The sequence below is a fragment of the Phycodurus eques genome, chromosome 7, assembly GCF_024500275.1.
Source record: "Phycodurus eques isolate BA_2022a chromosome 7, UOR_Pequ_1.1, whole genome shotgun sequence".
NCBI classification, from domain to species: domain Eukaryota; kingdom Metazoa; phylum Chordata; class Actinopteri; order Syngnathiformes; family Syngnathidae; genus Phycodurus; species Phycodurus eques.
The window spans coordinates 23,937,383-23,954,541 of record NC_084531.1 but is presented as its reverse complement, the minus strand read 5'-3'; the positions used below and the strand labels follow the sequence as shown (position 1 = coordinate 23,954,541).

The 17,159-nt window shown below is 40.4% G+C and overlaps 1 protein-coding gene across 1 annotated transcript in view; it reads left to right on the top strand.

Annotated features, from left to right (window-relative positions):
• Positions 1–16,825, top strand: part of dync2h1 (dynein cytoplasmic 2 heavy chain 1) — an 86,007-nt gene extending 69,182 nt beyond the window's left edge. Inside the window, 9 exon segments of the mRNA XM_061682719.1 lie at positions 318–422; positions 2,045–2,161; positions 3,316–3,423; positions 3,919–4,020; positions 5,645–5,734; positions 9,086–9,195; positions 9,265–9,346; positions 14,092–14,208; positions 14,851–16,825. Coding sequence (XP_061538703.1) covers positions 318–422; positions 2,045–2,161; positions 3,316–3,423; positions 3,919–4,020; positions 5,645–5,734; positions 9,086–9,195; positions 9,265–9,346; positions 14,092–14,208; positions 14,851–15,012 — 993 coding nt within the window. The 3' untranslated portion in view covers positions 15,013–16,825.
• The last annotated feature ends 334 nt before the right edge of the window (positions 16,826–17,159 follow it).

Here is a 17,159-nt window from a genome sequence, read left to right as displayed (position 1 = left end):
CTTAAGCTGTCTGCTCTCCCACAACAAAACATTAAGTTCACATCTTGCTTGCTTAAAAATACAAAAATGCTACATTGTGTGACCTCACCAGCTTGTGTTGTGCAAGCTTAGTACATGATTGTTAGTGGATGTGGAGTTATGAAACCAATACTTGTAATCAAAGATAATTCAAATTAAGTTGTACTGTGTTTTCTCCCACATAGCAAAAATGTTTCTCCCTTAAAATGTTGTATTATTGTATTGTTTGTATAAGTACTATTATTGCGGTAATCTTGTCCACACAAGTGTGTATGTGTGCATTGTTTGTGTGACCTCAGGACTACCGTGGAGTTGTGGAGAATCTCCCAGAGGATGACAGGCCTGCATTCTTTGGTCTGCCTGCTAACATAGAAAGGACCTCCCAGAGAATTATCAGCTCCCAGGTGCATATCAAACACCCACATGGCCATACACATTCTTACCTGATTGCCCCACATGTACGCAATATGCTCACTTATACACACGTATTCCCCATTCCCGCTGTATAACTGACACTGTCCCTCCACTTTTAATCGCATACCTTCTCAATAATAACATGAAAATCATCAAGTTTCAACTTCAGGTTTCAAGGGTACAAAAACAAATTACAAGCAATGTTGCCCTTGTGATGGTCTTGTGATAATGTGCTGCCTTCACAACATATATATATATTGTTTTGTCTGTTTGCACAAATTCTAACAGCTGGAACATTTAATGAATGAATTTGTTATGAGAAGACAATGAAGCAGTAATACTGGGTAGCGCATCCATGGCGTGATCAAACCAGCACAAAAACATGCAATATCCACCATATAAGTGCTTGTCTCTAAATTTTGAGGCCATAATACTCTACAACAACAATATATCAACAATATATTGATATATATACAACAATATAAAGTGCCACATCAAGGATGTGGCACTTTGGTAAGCTAGTTGGTTAGCCAACAGGTAATTAGTCACTAACTTCTTTGTCACTGTGTTTGTAGCCCCGTTTTCGACCACCTGGACAGCCAGACATTTTAATTCTGTCAGCGAGCCGCTGACAGAATGGCTTTGAATAGATTGATGCACACAACTGAGACACTTTAGGGAAAGTTAACAGTTTATTACGTTCACTAGCCCAGGAGCTAACTAGCTTGCAAGCTAAGGAGCTAAACAGCTCGCTCTGGCTCGCTCGATCCAGGCGACATTGTTTTAAACAGGTCACTAACTGGCGGACCGCATTCCGTGCCCGGACCCAGAAACAGTCCCATACGGACCCACACCATAACCAAAAGAGAAAAGATCGGAGAAAGATCAGAAAATGACAGATAAAGCAAGGGAACATTTGGATCAAACGGCACTTAAAAAGTGCCAAACAGAAAAGGGGAAATTCAAAACCTTTATATTTTTCTTAAGTTAGGCACTTTATTTGAACACGTATAACTTTCTATTTTCATTTACTTGCTCTTATTGTGAAATGCAGCCCTACGTTTATTGAGAGAACATTAGACAGTTGTGCTCATATATTTGATTGCCAGGGCAGAATTGGTAAGATGAATACAGCTCTTTATTATGCTCTCATATCATTATATCAGTGGCATAAAAAAAACATCAACAATACTCGTTTATTGTGAAAGTTTTTGGGAAAATATATTGTTCTAAAACATTTGCTATCATGGCAGGCCTAAACACATATACTATATTGAGAGGGAGAGAGCAAGAGCAATAGATAACAAAAATATTGTACAAACAGTATAAAAGAGAGTAACAACTGCAATAAAAATCTGCAATTCAGCAGGACCGCAACGTAAGAACAGTGAAAGAGCCGAGGATTGACTTACTTGATTAAGGACACACGTTTTTTCGCTATTTGCGGCAAGGCTTATTCCCTATCCCCCGTGAATAATGGGGGTATCCTGTAAATCATCATCATCTGATCATCACACAACAGACCAAAACTGTCCTTATATGAGGAACTTTGCAAACAGCAACCAATTAGTAAGTAACAAGCATTTACATATTGTTTGTCATTGGTTTACAGGTGATTTCCCAACTTCGTGTGATGAGCCGCTCAGTGGCAACAGGGTCAAAGTTTGACAGGGAGCTCTGGTCTAATGGACTTTCACCCATCCTCAACTTGTGGAAGAAACTCAACAAGGTTAATTTCTTCACCATTTTTTCATTTTCTTGAAAGGCGCAGAGTGCAATCATAGTCTTGGATATCATTCACTGTTTTAAGAAATCCAAAAGGTTGGACACACTTCCTCATGCTATCGGATGAAAATGTGTGTACAAATATTTGCCACATACTGAACTCATTAGATTATCTAAAATAAGAAACTGTTTTACAATGAAGACAGACAGCATAGTGGAACATTTGTTTAGCACTTTTGCTAAGTCAACATCCCACAATACTCTTATGACACGATAGAAGTCCCTCTTTGTAAAAACCAAGACGCTACATTGTACACTTTATTTTCCAACTTCTTTGGCAGTATTAATAAAAAATGTGCAGGATGTCATGAATTAACATACATTGTTAACTGCCGAGTCTTCTGTCTCTCAAATTTGAGAAAATTATGCAGCGAATCAGAATAATAGCTGACCTTCAATGCAAATGTTCATGGCATCAATTCTCACTCAATGCTCCATTCATAATTTTCCTGTGATTGACAGGTGATTAGTACAAGGCCTAACCGGCCTCTAACCTTAGGTTCCAGCTTCTGAACATGAACATGACTCTGAACATGAAGTGATATGAAAAATTAATGGATTGAACGTGTTTTCATGGTGCTGTTGAATTCTACCCAGACTATACATGTTTTCTTGATATGAAATCTTGTTTGTTTGTTTATTTATTTACTTATTATTTTGTTTATGAGCAATGTACACATACATTAATTATTATCAATAGACATGAAAAGATACTTTCATCACATTTAGCAGAAAGCTAATTTCCTTCTGTCCTCCAGATCATAAAATGTATTAAAAAAAATAATAAATTGGGGTACGCAACAACTAACCCAGATTGCTTGATAAAATTATCAAAACAGAACAAGAACTGGGACAATGTAAAAACTTGAAATGAACGTTAAAACTCTTACATGTTCAATCTAAAATACCAAGAATGGTCATTTTAAATTAAGGAGAATGTTTTTAAATGCCAACCATGATAATTTATAGTAACAGGAGGATTGTTTTTGTTTGTTTGTTTGTTTGTTTTAAATAGTTATGAAATAACAACAAATGTGATACTTGTCCCATCGTTTCAATGCAACATATTTCTGTCTGGCTACCATAAAAAATATTTAGGGTTCTGCACTGATCCAACTGAAGGTCACGCCACCTACAGATCAACATGCGTCCCCAGTACTGTCATTCATTGTGCTGGAGCAGTTCAATGCCGTTCGTTTGGTTCAGGTGTGTAAGACAGCCATCATTAAGAGATGCTCCAATTAAATAACATAACATTAGCCTAATAGCAAAATTGTCATTTTTAACTAACATTGTCACAATAGCAATAAAAACCAAAAATACCAATGTGCTTGCTAAAAATTGTGTTGTTGTTGTTGTTTTTGTCTGTGTAAATTCAGTCATCCAGATCATAGTAATCTGCAAAAGTTGAATTGCAGGAACTGGACTCTTCCTGTTTGTAGATTTTGTTGTTTTCTTGTTTTCCAAAATATGCTAAAAAAAAAATCGGTTGGGCAGTTATGCTTTTAGGCTAACGATATGTTTTGCAATTTACACATAACATATATACAGTTAATGTGCCAAATACAAACAAGAGACGATCACCGCCATACATAAGTTTGACTATCACAATCACAGGACTGGAAGGTCATGAACAAGCTTACACCAATGTCATTACATATAAAAGGTGGTATGTGCTGTAAACTGTGGTTGTTGTTGCAGAGTATCCACCAATCCCTTGCTGCCTTGAGCAAGGTGATTAGAGGGACTGAGCTTCTAACTCCCAAGGTCCAAAAACTGGCAACTGCTTTACTCAATCAGGAGGTAAGTGGAAGGTATCTGTGATAGTTCTTAGCTTCCCTTTTATCCTGAACAGGATTAGCGGTTCCGAAAAAGTTTAAGCGGGAGTTTAAAATTGCAGTCATAATCCCATTATTGCTTTCTCCAACTCTGGCACAAACCATTCCTTTCCAAGCATGGCGTTTTTGAGGATGGTTGCAGCCCAGATGTTTTTTGCATGTCCAAACTTTGTTGGATATGCTGCATTGTGTCGAATAGAAAGTTAACCTATACATAGCTTTAGGACTTTTCAACACACATCAGAGCTGTGTGTATTGACTAAATAGGATTCAAGTATGAGAAAGAAAAGGGGAAACTGGGACACAGGTGCCAGGGTTTTGTACAGTATACCTATTTATTATAACTCCAAAACAATGGCCGTTGTTTGTCCACACCTGTATGATAACTAGGCCAACCCAGTCAGTTACCAATCATTTGGTGCCTTATGATCAGATTCAGTTGGTCCAGAATTAGAATTTCAGACAAACGTACTGAGACATTTCTCATTTGTTTAATTAAACAGCCAGGAGTTGGACTTTCCCCCTTTTTCCCCTTGAATCATAATTCTTCATCTCACCATAGCATTTTGCACACTTCTCTGCTTCTATGCTTGGGGAAAGCCCTTTTATGTTCCAGCATGACTGCACAACCACAACCACAAATCAAGTTTCATAAAGGTCTGCTTGGATGAGTTTGGTGTGGAAGAACTTCATACATACAGATCCCTGACCACAGTCAGACCAAACACCTGGGATGAAAGTGAGCAGATTGTGACCCACATTATTTAGAGTTTTTATTTATATGTATCAGTTTCAGTTCCCTTCAACGTAGTAGCCAAGGATACTGATACTTTTGTCTTTACAGCATATGAATAGGAAAGCGATACGCCCCTGTAAACAAACCTTGCATTTGGTTAGCGTAGTTGCAGAAAGTACAGTTTTAAGATTATTGGGATTATGAAGATTTTTTTATTTTTACTTTTGTGATTGATCCGCTACTTCACTTCAAATTGTCGAATGAAGGCACCTAAGAACCTAAGCATGCATGCACCACAGTGCCACATAAGATTTAATTTTGGTTTTAGTTAGTTCTGAAAACAATGCTGACTAAGATAAAATGTGAATATTTTCTCTAAAACCCAGTGAAGGTCATCTTCTCTGTTGGTACTTTTGTATGCACACCCACCCCTCCAATCCTCATTTATCCATTTTGCTCCCCTTCCCATCACACTATACATGCTGGAAACTGCACACACCACAGTGTACTGATTTAAAAACTCTTTCACTTTTTTATGTAAAACACAGCCAAGGGACTAATCCAAGCAACTTTTTAGGCAGACATGGGCTTCTTTGCCCTTAGGGCTGGCTTTAATGCAGCTCAATGAATTTGATTTCATGCTGCGCCATGTAGTTTTCTGCATTAACAGCAAAATTGAGTGAGAGATGTCCATTCATTTGACCACGCATCAGCTGAAGCATGTACCTTTCTGACTGACTTGTATTTGAGAAGGGCGTCCTTATACTGCTGTCCGAGACTGCTGATTTGTTTTAAAAAATATATAAATAAATAAATAAATAAATTGCTTGTTTATTTTTGCTCTCTTTCTTAGTGTCCTTTGACATGGCAAAATATGTGGGAGGGACCTGAAGAGCCAATGCAGTACCTGGGAGCTGTCATAATGCGTGCCCTCGCCTTACAGGTAATATAGGGCCTTGCATTGAGAGTTGTCTCATCAGTGTAATTGATACACTCTCTCTCTCTATCTCTCTCTCTCTCTCTCTCTCTCTCTCTCTCTCTCTCTCTCTCTCTCTCTCTCTCTCTCTCTCTCTCTATATATATATATACATACAATATATATACAATATATATATATATATGTATATATATATATATATATATATATACACAAGAGATATATATATATATATATATATATATATATATATATATATACATGTATATATACAAGATATATATATATACATACAAGATATATATATATATATATATACATATATATATATATATATATGTATATATATATACACAATATATATATATATATACATATATATATATATATATATATATATACATATATATATATATATATATATATCTTGTATACAATATATATATATATATATATATCTTAAAGAAATCAATCTTTAGGAACTTTTCTGTTCCTTAAGATTGCTCCTTCGTAGTGTACCTGTAAGTGCATTTGTCTACGAAAGAATTATGCCACCCTCGCAAGATTTAGCTATTCCTCTTGAGTGTTACATGTCCCAGCATGAAGGCCTTGAATAAAGTGATATTTACGCAACCGTTGTTAATGGTTAATGAAGCTAATATTTTGACTAAATAAAGTAGATCCATTTTCCAATGATGTTTTCATATATAAAATGGTTGAAATTCAGAGACGTATCCGCACTATGTTGGTGCCAGGAAGTAAAGGCTTTGGCTCTGTCTAATCTTGACTGTATTAGAATATATAAAGGCCTACTTCCATATGTTCTGGCAGCCTAGCTTGGACACACACACACACTTGCCTGTGTTCAGAAATATTTATGTCCATGAGAATCTGATGCATTTCATTATCAGTGTGAGGCTAAACTTCTGTCTACATCTGTTGGTCCGCTATCTCGTCTGCCTCCACACCCGATTTTGTGTGTGTGTGTGTGCATGTGCATGGCATCATTGTTTCTTTCTATCTGATAACCTCCTTGCACTCCATCCATCCTGTGTCTCTGTCTTGATGTAACTATCTATAAATATCTGTTTGTGCCCCTCTTAATGGCAGCCTGCTCAGCTAACCTAATACAGGTGAAACAGGCCATAGCTTGAATGACACACACTGGCTCGCTGTGTATGTGTGTGCGTGTGTGTGTGTGTGCTTGCCAGAATGCATACATCTGTGTTGACGTGCGTACTGTATGAGTTTGCATTTGTATATATTTGTCAAAGTGCTCATTTCCATTTATCTTTAAAGAAAATTACCCTTCTGCAATCACAATAAAAAGCACTAAAATCAGATGTTTGCTGATTCAGCTTCTGCCATGCTACTGACCTCCAAATTCCCTTGTCTAATGGTGTTTTAAAAAAGAGAAACAAGAGTGTAAGAGATAAAAACTGCCATCTAAGGTCCTCATCCATGAATAAAAGTGTGGTACTGCTGACATTTTATAAGCTTAGCTTTGAATCTGAAAAAGCATGCGCCTACACAAAAGAAACAAAGAACAGCATACTGAATATAGATGAAAAATTCTTTGGCAGAGGTGAAATGTTTGCAGTTAGAAATAAGCAGACTTAAGCAGCACTGCTAACTGGATGATCCTTCTTCATAAGTGTTAGTGGAATCGAGCCTCTGTTGCACACTGACCAAAACATACTTAAACAAGAGTAGTGTCAAAACTTGGGCCTCTGTAATGTTTGTAATGCTAACTTTCGACCGGGTGATTGAAAAGTATCTCCTTATTTTTAAGTACTTGTAAGTTATTTCTGAATTATAATTCTTGCAAGAAGTGATCATGAGAAGAAAGTGTATTGCATGGAGTTTTATTTCAAATTCGATACGGGCGCCAGCATTAGCCACCAGTTTCTCAAGCCGCCTGTGTACTGCATTAACTGATTTCACAAGAAACTCTTGTGGGATGGAAGACATAACTTCTCGTATTCGCTCTTCAAGTTCTTCCAAAGTCGTTGGTTTGGTAGAATACACCTACTCCTTTAATCATGGAACATACACAAACAAATTGAGAAAAATTACAACATAGGAATAAATTATTATTATTTAAAATAGGGAGTTACTTTTCAGGGCGGCACGGTGGACGACTGGTTAGAGCGTCAGCCTCACAGTTCTGAGGACCCTGGTTCAATCCCCGCGGGGCCCCTCCTGTGTGGAGTTTGCATGTTCTCCCCGTGCCTGCGTGGGTTTTCTCCGGGCATTCCGGTTTCCTCCCACATCCCAAAAACATGCACTAATTGGAGACTCTAAATTGCCCGTAGGCATGACTGTGAGTGCAAATGGTTGTTTGTTTGTATGTGCCCTGTGATTGGCTGGCAACCAGTTCAGGGTGTACCCGCCTCCTGCCCGATGACAGCTTGGATAGGCTCCAGCACGCCCGCGACCCTAGTGAGGAGAAGCGGCTCAGAAAATGGATGGATGGAGTTACTTTTCAATCACCCTGTATAATCAGAGGCCAGAAAACAACATTTCTGCAAGAACATGTATCCTAGTGAAAATGTATGTATTTTAGGGGTCCCAAGGTAAAAAAGAAATAGCACGCGGCACGAGTTCCACCAATTCACTATCATAACAAGTCACAAGAAAAAATCTCAAAGACTCTATGGTTGAAATTGAATAGGAATATGTCATTTTTGGTTTGAAGCTACCATTCTGGGGGCGACTTCAGGGCGCATACTTTGACGAACCCCAACCAAACAATTCTCTCCAAACGAGACCCACCCCAAAGTAGGTATCCTAGAGTCGAGGAAACCTCACCCTAGAACTGAATGCAAAGGTTTACGTCCTAATATGGGTGGAACGTGGCTTTAAAATTTGATGAACATTTAAATGATTCACTGTGAAAAGGTGGTGCAAGGGCCCGTTCATCAAGCAGTTTTAATTCTGACTGTATTTCTCTTATATTTTCCCTCGTTTCGCTAAATAGTTAAAAACAAGGTCTACACCACAGCTATCTACAACCATGACAATAAACATATTGGCACAAAAATCTGCCTCAATACAGCGCCCATCAAAAACTGAGCAATATCTTTGACAAAGCAGAGTTTTGATCGTGAGTGTATGTTCATTTGGGATGCACAAATTACCAAGCTTACAAATGAACACTAACAAATTACTTTCAGAAAAACTATAAACTACAGTATGTGAGGTTTCCTATTTTGTATCACCATGCAATGTCTACTTAAGGAAATGAGTTGCTCACCATCTGAGTTAAGCATATCCTATACCTGAATTTTACACGTTATCGTTCACGTTCCTTGCTTATTTGCATTTTTGCGGGGGTCTTTGTGTCCATTTTTACAGAGTTGGGTGGAACGGGCAGGCAAACAAGCTCTTCTGTCGGACACCATGGATCTCTCTGAGCTCTTCCACGCCGATACCTTCCTCAATGCTCTGCGGCAGGAGACTGCCAGGTAGGACTTGTTTGACCTTGGTCTACAAAGACGAGACTGCTAGTTAACATCTTTTTTTGTCTCTTTTAGATCTTTAGGTTGTTCTATAGATAGTTTGGTATTTGCATCGTCATGGAGGAGTCCCATTGTTGGAGCCAAACTTCAAGCCAAGGTAGAGTGAAAGCAGTGACAGGCACAAACACAAAGAGACACAGTTGCTGTCCATCTATACCAGACATGCCCAAAGTCCGGCCCCCGGGCCAAATCCGGCCAGTGTTCATATTTCCACTGGCCCGAAGCCTCTGTCATAAAACCAATAATATGTGGCCCGGCAGTACAAAATATACGCGCAATTTTATATTTTACCACAGGATGGCAGTAAACCTGTGGCTGAACTCTCGCGGGGCCGTTTTGCGCATGATCTGTTTTTTGCCCATTTCTGAAATGGCAACTAGAAGTAAGAAAAGGAAAGTTGATAGCGAGGGCCGACGTTTCCAGGACAAATGGAAGTCTGACTATTTTTTCACTGAGTATAGAAACAACTGCGTCTGCCTAATTTGCCAAGAGACTGTGGCTGTGTTCAAGGAGTTCAATATAAAGAGGCACTACCAGACAGAACATGCTAATTACGACAAGCTAACTGGGAACGAACGCAGTGAAAAATTGAAGCAACTGGAAGCTGGTTTAGCGGCACAGCAACACTTTTTCACAAGACCCAGTGAGTCGAATGAAAATGCAACAAAGGCAAGCTATGAGGTGGCAACGCTGATTGCCAAGCAGTGCAAACCTTTTACTGAGGGTGAATTTATTCAAGACTGTGTGATGAAAATGGTGGAGAACATTTGTCCTGAGAAAAAGCAACAGTTCGTTCATGTTTTCCTGGCTCGTAGCACTGTGACACGAAGGATCGAAGAAGTTTCTTCTGATATTAAGAGACAGTTGGACGCAAAAGGAGTGGAGTTTGAATTTTTTTCGTTAGCCTGTGACGAAAGCACAGATGCATCCGACAGCGCTCAGTTACTGATTTTTTTTAGAGGAGTGGACAGTGAAATGAACGTGCGTGAAGAGCTACTTGACCTCCAGAGCCTTAAGGACCAAACGAGGGAAAGATTTATTTGCTTCTGTTTGTTCCGCCGTAGATGACATAAAATTACAGTGGAATAAAATCACGGAGATTATTACGGATGGCGCACCTGCCATGGTTGGCGAGCACAGTGGATTATCAACCCTAATGTGTAACAAAGTAAGCGAAGAAGGAGGTAAAGCTATAAAACTCCATTGTATTATTCACCAACAAGTTCTATGTGCCAAACATCTGAAATATGATCACGTTATGAAACCGGTGATGAAGGCTATTAATTATATTCGCTCCAAAGCCCTGTGCCACGGCCAGTTTCAACAATTTCTACTGGATATCCACGCTGAATACGGAGATGTTGTGTATTCAGTAAGATGTAAGATGGCTCAGTCGGGGGTCTGCACTGCAGCGTTTCTACTCACTCAAAGAGAAAATTGGACAACTGATGCCAGAACTAACCGATCCTGTTTGGCTGTCTGATTTTGGATTTTTAGTTGACATAACCCGACATCTTAACACCCTGAACACGAGCCTTCAGGAGCAAAATGCATTGATAAGCCAACTGTATTCACATATTAAAGCCTTTCGGACCAAGCTGCTACTTTTCATAACCTACCTGTCACAAACGCAGCCCAATACCACACATTTCCAATCTCTGCAAGAAATAATGACCTGTTTTCCAGCGCACAATATCAGTGCGCAAATGAGGAGGTATGCCGCAAACATCTCATCTCAGACTGAGGAGTTTCAACAGCGTTTCAGGGATTTTGCAACTATTGAAAAGGAGATCACGCTTTTTTCTTCTCCCGTTTCCGTGGATCTCAGTGACGTTCCAGCCCACCTGCAGTTGGAGCTCATTGAGCTGCAGTGTGACACGGAGTGTCGCAGCCGGTACCAACAACTCCCTCTTGTCAACCTTTACCAGCAGCTGGATAAAGACAGGTTCCAAGAGATTCTTACATTTGCTAAGAAAATGTTGAGCTTGTTTGGCTCGACATACTTGTGTGAGAAGACATTCTCAGTCATGAACATGAATAAGAACCACGTGAGGACAAGACTAAGTGACTCCCACCTGCGTGACATCTTGCGCATTAAAACCACCGCTTTTGAGCCAGACCTGCCCCATTTACTGCAGTCGAGATCTCAGTATCACCCTTCACATGAATGCAAACATGTTGTTTGTTGATTCTGATGAATAAAGTTTGAGTTTGAGTCAAATTTCATGAAAATACTTTATTTTGCATTTCATTAATTTTTATTTTAACCTTCATTTATCCAAGTCAGGCAGTTATCAGATCTACCTAGCAGCAGACAGCATAGTAAAACAAAGTAAAATAAAAATAAATACAAAAAAGCATTGCCCTCGTCGGTAGCATGTAAAATTAATGCTGGCCCGCATGACAGTTTTTTTTACGTCAATGTGGCCCCTGAGCCAAAAAGTTTGGGCACCCCTGATCTATACCATCAGATCCCTGTTGAAGCTATTATTATTTAAATGTGCACTAGGCCAATGCTGTTAATCTAAATCAATCATTTACTGCGGCCTACTCATATGTAATTCACTTTGCCCGTTTTCGTGATCTTGATTTATGTCATTTGACAAGTTAATAAGTTTTTCCAATAATGCAGCTATGGTGGCTCAACGGCACCCTGTTACTTCAAATAGATTTATCCATTCCGTTGGGTTAGATGTTTGTTGAAAAAGAAATCTTGATGCGTTAGGCATATTTTATGACTTGACCAGTTTTAAGTGAACAGTGGGAGATGGGAGGAATGTGGGCTCCTAACAAGGAGATGCGGCTGTACGGAGGGAAAGAAAACACTTCAAAAGCTGACAGCAGAAGATAGTGAGGGAATAATTGTTGAAAAGCGATGTGCTCTCTTCCTGACACACATGCACACAGACACACGCACACAGTGTAGCTTTGTTTGGATTTGTCTCTCTCGCCCTTCTTTTTCTTTCCCAGATTATGGTGATTTATTAGTTGTCTTTGTATTTCTGGCTCGACGCCAGAGTTCTTTTTATTGTCTGAGCCGCAGTGGAAAATCTTTGAGTCACCGGAGTGAAAGCACTCACAAACATGAACTGCAAGCATAACATTCAAGTTTCATATGAGCTCGCCTCTGCATCCTCTTTTCGTCTTTCTTCATGGACTGTTTTCTATTGTTCTTATTATGCTATTTAGCATCGATATATCTTTGGGGGATTTAAACGCCTACATGTATGTAATCATTGCTTTTCCTTTCTTTCTTTTCTTTGACAATCTTTGCTGCAAGTGAGAAAGTGTGATGTGAGAGGTGTTATTATGATTTTGTTTGCAGGATTACAAAACATAATATGGTGAGAATATGGATAAAGGTATGGATACTTGCACTTTTTCCCATTTTAAGTCACGATGGGATTTTGCCCCAGCCCCAGAATTCACATTGCATAGTCCCATCTCCCTATTCAACTTTTCCAGCTTCCAGTCCACAGTAAACTGGCTGGATTTGGTGAAGATGTGAACAAAGGGACAGCCACTTCCTCTAGCTCTTCCGAGGGGATCCCGACTAAGGACCATAGTCTCAGATTTAGAGGTGCTGATTCTCATCCCAGCCGCTTCACACTCGGCTGCGAACCGCTCCAGTGAGAATTGGAGATCACGGCCTGATGAAGCCAACAGAACCACATCATCTGCAAAAAGCAGAGATGCAATACTGAGGCCACCAAACCGGACCCCCTCTGCGCCGAGAAATTCTGTCCATAAAAGTTGTGAACAGAATCGGTGACACAGGGCAGCCTTGGCGGAGTCCAACCATCACTGGAAACGAGTCCAACTGACTGCCAGCAATGCGTACCAAACTCTGACACCGGTCGTACAGGGACAGCCCGTATCAGGTGGTTTGGTACCCCATATTCCCAAAGCACCCCCCCCACTGGACTCCACGAGGGACACAGTCGAATGCATTCTCCAAGTCCACAAAACACATGTAGACTGGTTGGGCGAACTACCATGCACCCTCGAGGACCCTGCCGAGGGTGACGAGCTGGTGCACTGTTCCACGGCCAGGACGAAAACCACACTGCTCCTCCTCAATCTGAGATTTGACTTCCGGACGGACCCTCCTCTCCAGCACCCCTGAATAGACCTCACCAGGGAGGCTGAGGAGTGTGATCCCCTGTAATTGGAACACACCCTCTGGTCCGCCTTCTTAAAAAGGGGGGCCACCACCCCAGTCTGCCAATCCAGAGGCACTGTCCCCGGTGTCCACGCGATGTTGCAGAGGCGTGTCCACCAGGACAGCCCCACAACATCCTATGGGAGCCTATCCCAGCTATCATCGGGCAGGAGGCGGGGTACACCCTGAACTGGTTGCCAGCCAATCGCAGGGCACCTATAAACAAATAACCATTCGTACTCACAGTCACACCTGCGGGCAATTTAGAGTTGTCAATTAACCTACTATGCATGTTTTTGGGATTTGGGAGGAAACCGGAGTGCCCGGAGAAAACCCACGCAGGCACGGGGAGAACATGCAAACTCCACACAGGGGGAGCCGGGGATTGAACCCCGGTCCTCAGAACTGGGAGGCAGACGCTCTAACCGCCATGCATTGCCCGCATTTTAAAAATATAAAATCGCCGACCATTAGGCTCATTTAATCATGGAAGCCAAAATTGCGATCAGGGTTAAAATTCAATTAATTGTGCAGCCCTACAACTAATATTCTTAGGGTTAGAAAATGAAGGCGTTAATACATCAACCTTGGTAGAGGTCCCATTCTAGAATGTAAATGTTTTCTTTCTTCCCCCTTCACGCCTGTCCAACAATATTTTTTATTATTATTCGTTTTTTTAGGTGGGAGGTCTCCTGCTGGAGGGTTGTAATTTTGATGGTGTCCATCTTTGTGAAAACCAGCATGACTCTCCCAGTGTGTCAGCAGTGCCGCTCTGCTACATGGCTTGGGTTCATCAGGTATGAGTTCCTAAGTACTGCACCGGGGCGTCATTGATTAGATTAGATTAAGTCTTGTGTTTTGACAGTTTTCATGAATGTATGGGGATGGAACTGTTTGTTTATATATATATATATATATATATATATATATATATATATATATATATACATACACACACACACACAGATTTTGTTTTAAGACAGGTAGTTATTCTTCCAAGGTTCTCGTTGAACTACGTAACAAAAATGTTTTACTTTTGACTCTATTCTAATTTGAGATGTACCTGTATTTTAATATCAAGTTGGGCCATCATTGACTTTTTTTGTACGTTTGACTGACCTTTTTTTGTTATACCTGCAGTACATTTCAACTTAACTAAGTAATATCCCAATGTCAAATGTAGTTGAAAACAGGTTATAAAATGTCTTGTTCAAGTAGGATCTTATTGCATCTTTCCTTGGATCGAAAGGAAATGTTGGATTGCGATGGAACTTAACCTCCCTTTTGCTGCTTTATCCAGGATTGTAGCCATTCACTCATTGATTTGGCAGGTGACAAATGTTAGTTTAAACCTCGGAGGAGGTCCGTGCTCTCTCACTGCTTTTGTTTCGAGGTGGGAATGATGTCAGCTGTCATCTGTGCTTCATGTTCACACTTAGAATTCTACTGCTGACCACGCTGCTTCCGAGGAGAGCATCTGGCTGCCGCTGTATAGCAGCTCCGAGAGGGTGAAGGTGGTCACGCACATCAGTGTGCCCTGCAGAAGCAACCCCAGCCAGTGGGTACAGACTGGCGCAGCCCTCTTTCTTAAACAACAATGATAGGACATGTGGTAGAATGTGTTTTCTAATTGTATTTATTCTCTTCAAAAATAAAGATGTAATGCTATTTGCTGGTTGTTTTCAACTGTGTTGTAGCTTTTTGTGCATTTTAGGAGCCATTTTACAACACCACTTTTAACTGCAATTTTATAATTTTGGCCTATTTCTTAATGAAATTGGCACATCCATCCATTTTATATGCCGCTTATCCTCAGGGAGGCTTAAATTACCACGTTCTTTCAGTGAAGATGGTTTCGAAGACAATGTTATTGTTTCCACGTAAACACTGAAAATGGTTGTCTGTGAATACCATGTTCCAAAATACCATGTCAAAACAATGGCGGACCAAAGCGCATTTGTGCTTATAACGCTCTCCAGAAAAGTGTTATTTACCTCGCCACTCCTGTCTCACTATTTACATATGTGAAAGAGCAAATGTGTTTCACTGCACGTGTGTTTGCGTGCTGGGCTGACAGACTATGTAAACAATGTACATCATGGTACCACATGGCTCCCGTATATTTTTTCCTGTAATGATTTTTTCGACTGTGTTATACAGTTGTGCAAATGTTTGTGATTGTGTATGAATGTACTTCTGTGTGCAGGCTTGTGCTGTGAGCACGACGTGGGTATTGTGTGTACACTGCTGTGTAACAAAATGGGAATGTTACGGAATGACAGGTAGGAAAAAGGGAGAGAATTGGATTTTGGCACAAAGAGCAAGCGGGAAAGAGGCAGTGACACAGGGCGGTGCTGCTGGCAGTGAGGAGACAGAAAGTATGGGGAAATCATTGAGAAGTAGTTAAATAGGAAGGAAAGACATGACTGAAAATGGGTGGAGAGCCAAAGTATAAAGGAAAGATGGATAGAGAAGGGTCAGAGCGAGGAATAAGCAACTGATGGAAAGTAGCAGGAGAACAGAGTGAAGCAACCGTTGAAAGAATTTTAACACAAGTCAAGTTGACTTGTGTTAAAAACTCAACTTTTCTTCATTTGTGTCGAAAAATTGGCTAACTTTTCATTCTCTCTTCGGTTTATCTTTTTATGCAAAATGGGAGAAGTAACTGCATTAATGGATTTTTAGTCTTTAACAAAGTTGTTGCACATTGTCTAACAAATTTAATCTGCTATAGACATACAAATTTTCATTGTAGTGAGTCACTGAATAATGTTTTTCTTATGAAATGTATTTTGTTTTACTTTGCCAAACTGGGGTGGTTTGCAGTATATATATAAAGTGTTCCCTGCTATATCGATTCATTTTCCCACTGTTTATTGAACGCCGGGTGAAGAGTAAAACACCTAAACAATGAGCGCACTCACGCAGGAGCTGCTGTCGGCCACAGCCCACACCCAGACAATCACATGCAAACTCGCCATATCTTGAACCCACCTCCCACCTGCTCGCTGATGGCACGACACCTCACCAGACCTGGCGTCCTTAAAAAGGTAATTACTTCCTTCCACAGATGGACGCAGTGCTCTTTAAACCTAATTTTCTCAAACAGGAACGCAGTGCATGCATTAGTTGGGGATTCTTGTTAAATATATTGGAGAAGTTATAATTTATTTGCTTAGCTTGCATTAGTATTATGGACGATTTTGAGAAAGGAAGATGTCTCGCCTTCAAGAAGATGACTCAGCAGGAATCATCCGATGGAAGGGCGCCTTGAACAAGGACGTGGTCGGACGTGGCAGGTGTTGGTCCCATGTTTTCACCTTGAAACCCTACCCTTAGTGTGTTGTGTCTTGTAGCTTAGTAGGTTATGTCTTGTAAACTCAGAAACCTCCCTATTTCAAATAAATACAGGAGCGACGGGAGAGATTGTTTAGAGCGTGTTGAGAGGTTGTAATCTGAACAATCTCCCATACGCCCTCCTCATGAGAAAAAGAAACCAGCGTCTTCATTCCTTTTGTGCATTTTTATAGGTGTTGGGTGAGATAAATCCAACATTTAAATTGGTCCTTCGAGCCGGATGTCAATACACCCGAGGATTCCAGTTGTGGAGCCGACATCCAGTTAAGAGACCGTGGCCACGACAATTGAGACCCTTTCCGGGACTGGTCTTCGTTCTCCTCAACTGGGATCTGAAGGTTGACGACAATCCACAGGATTGAAGATGACTTTGGTGAGTTAAATTTTAAAT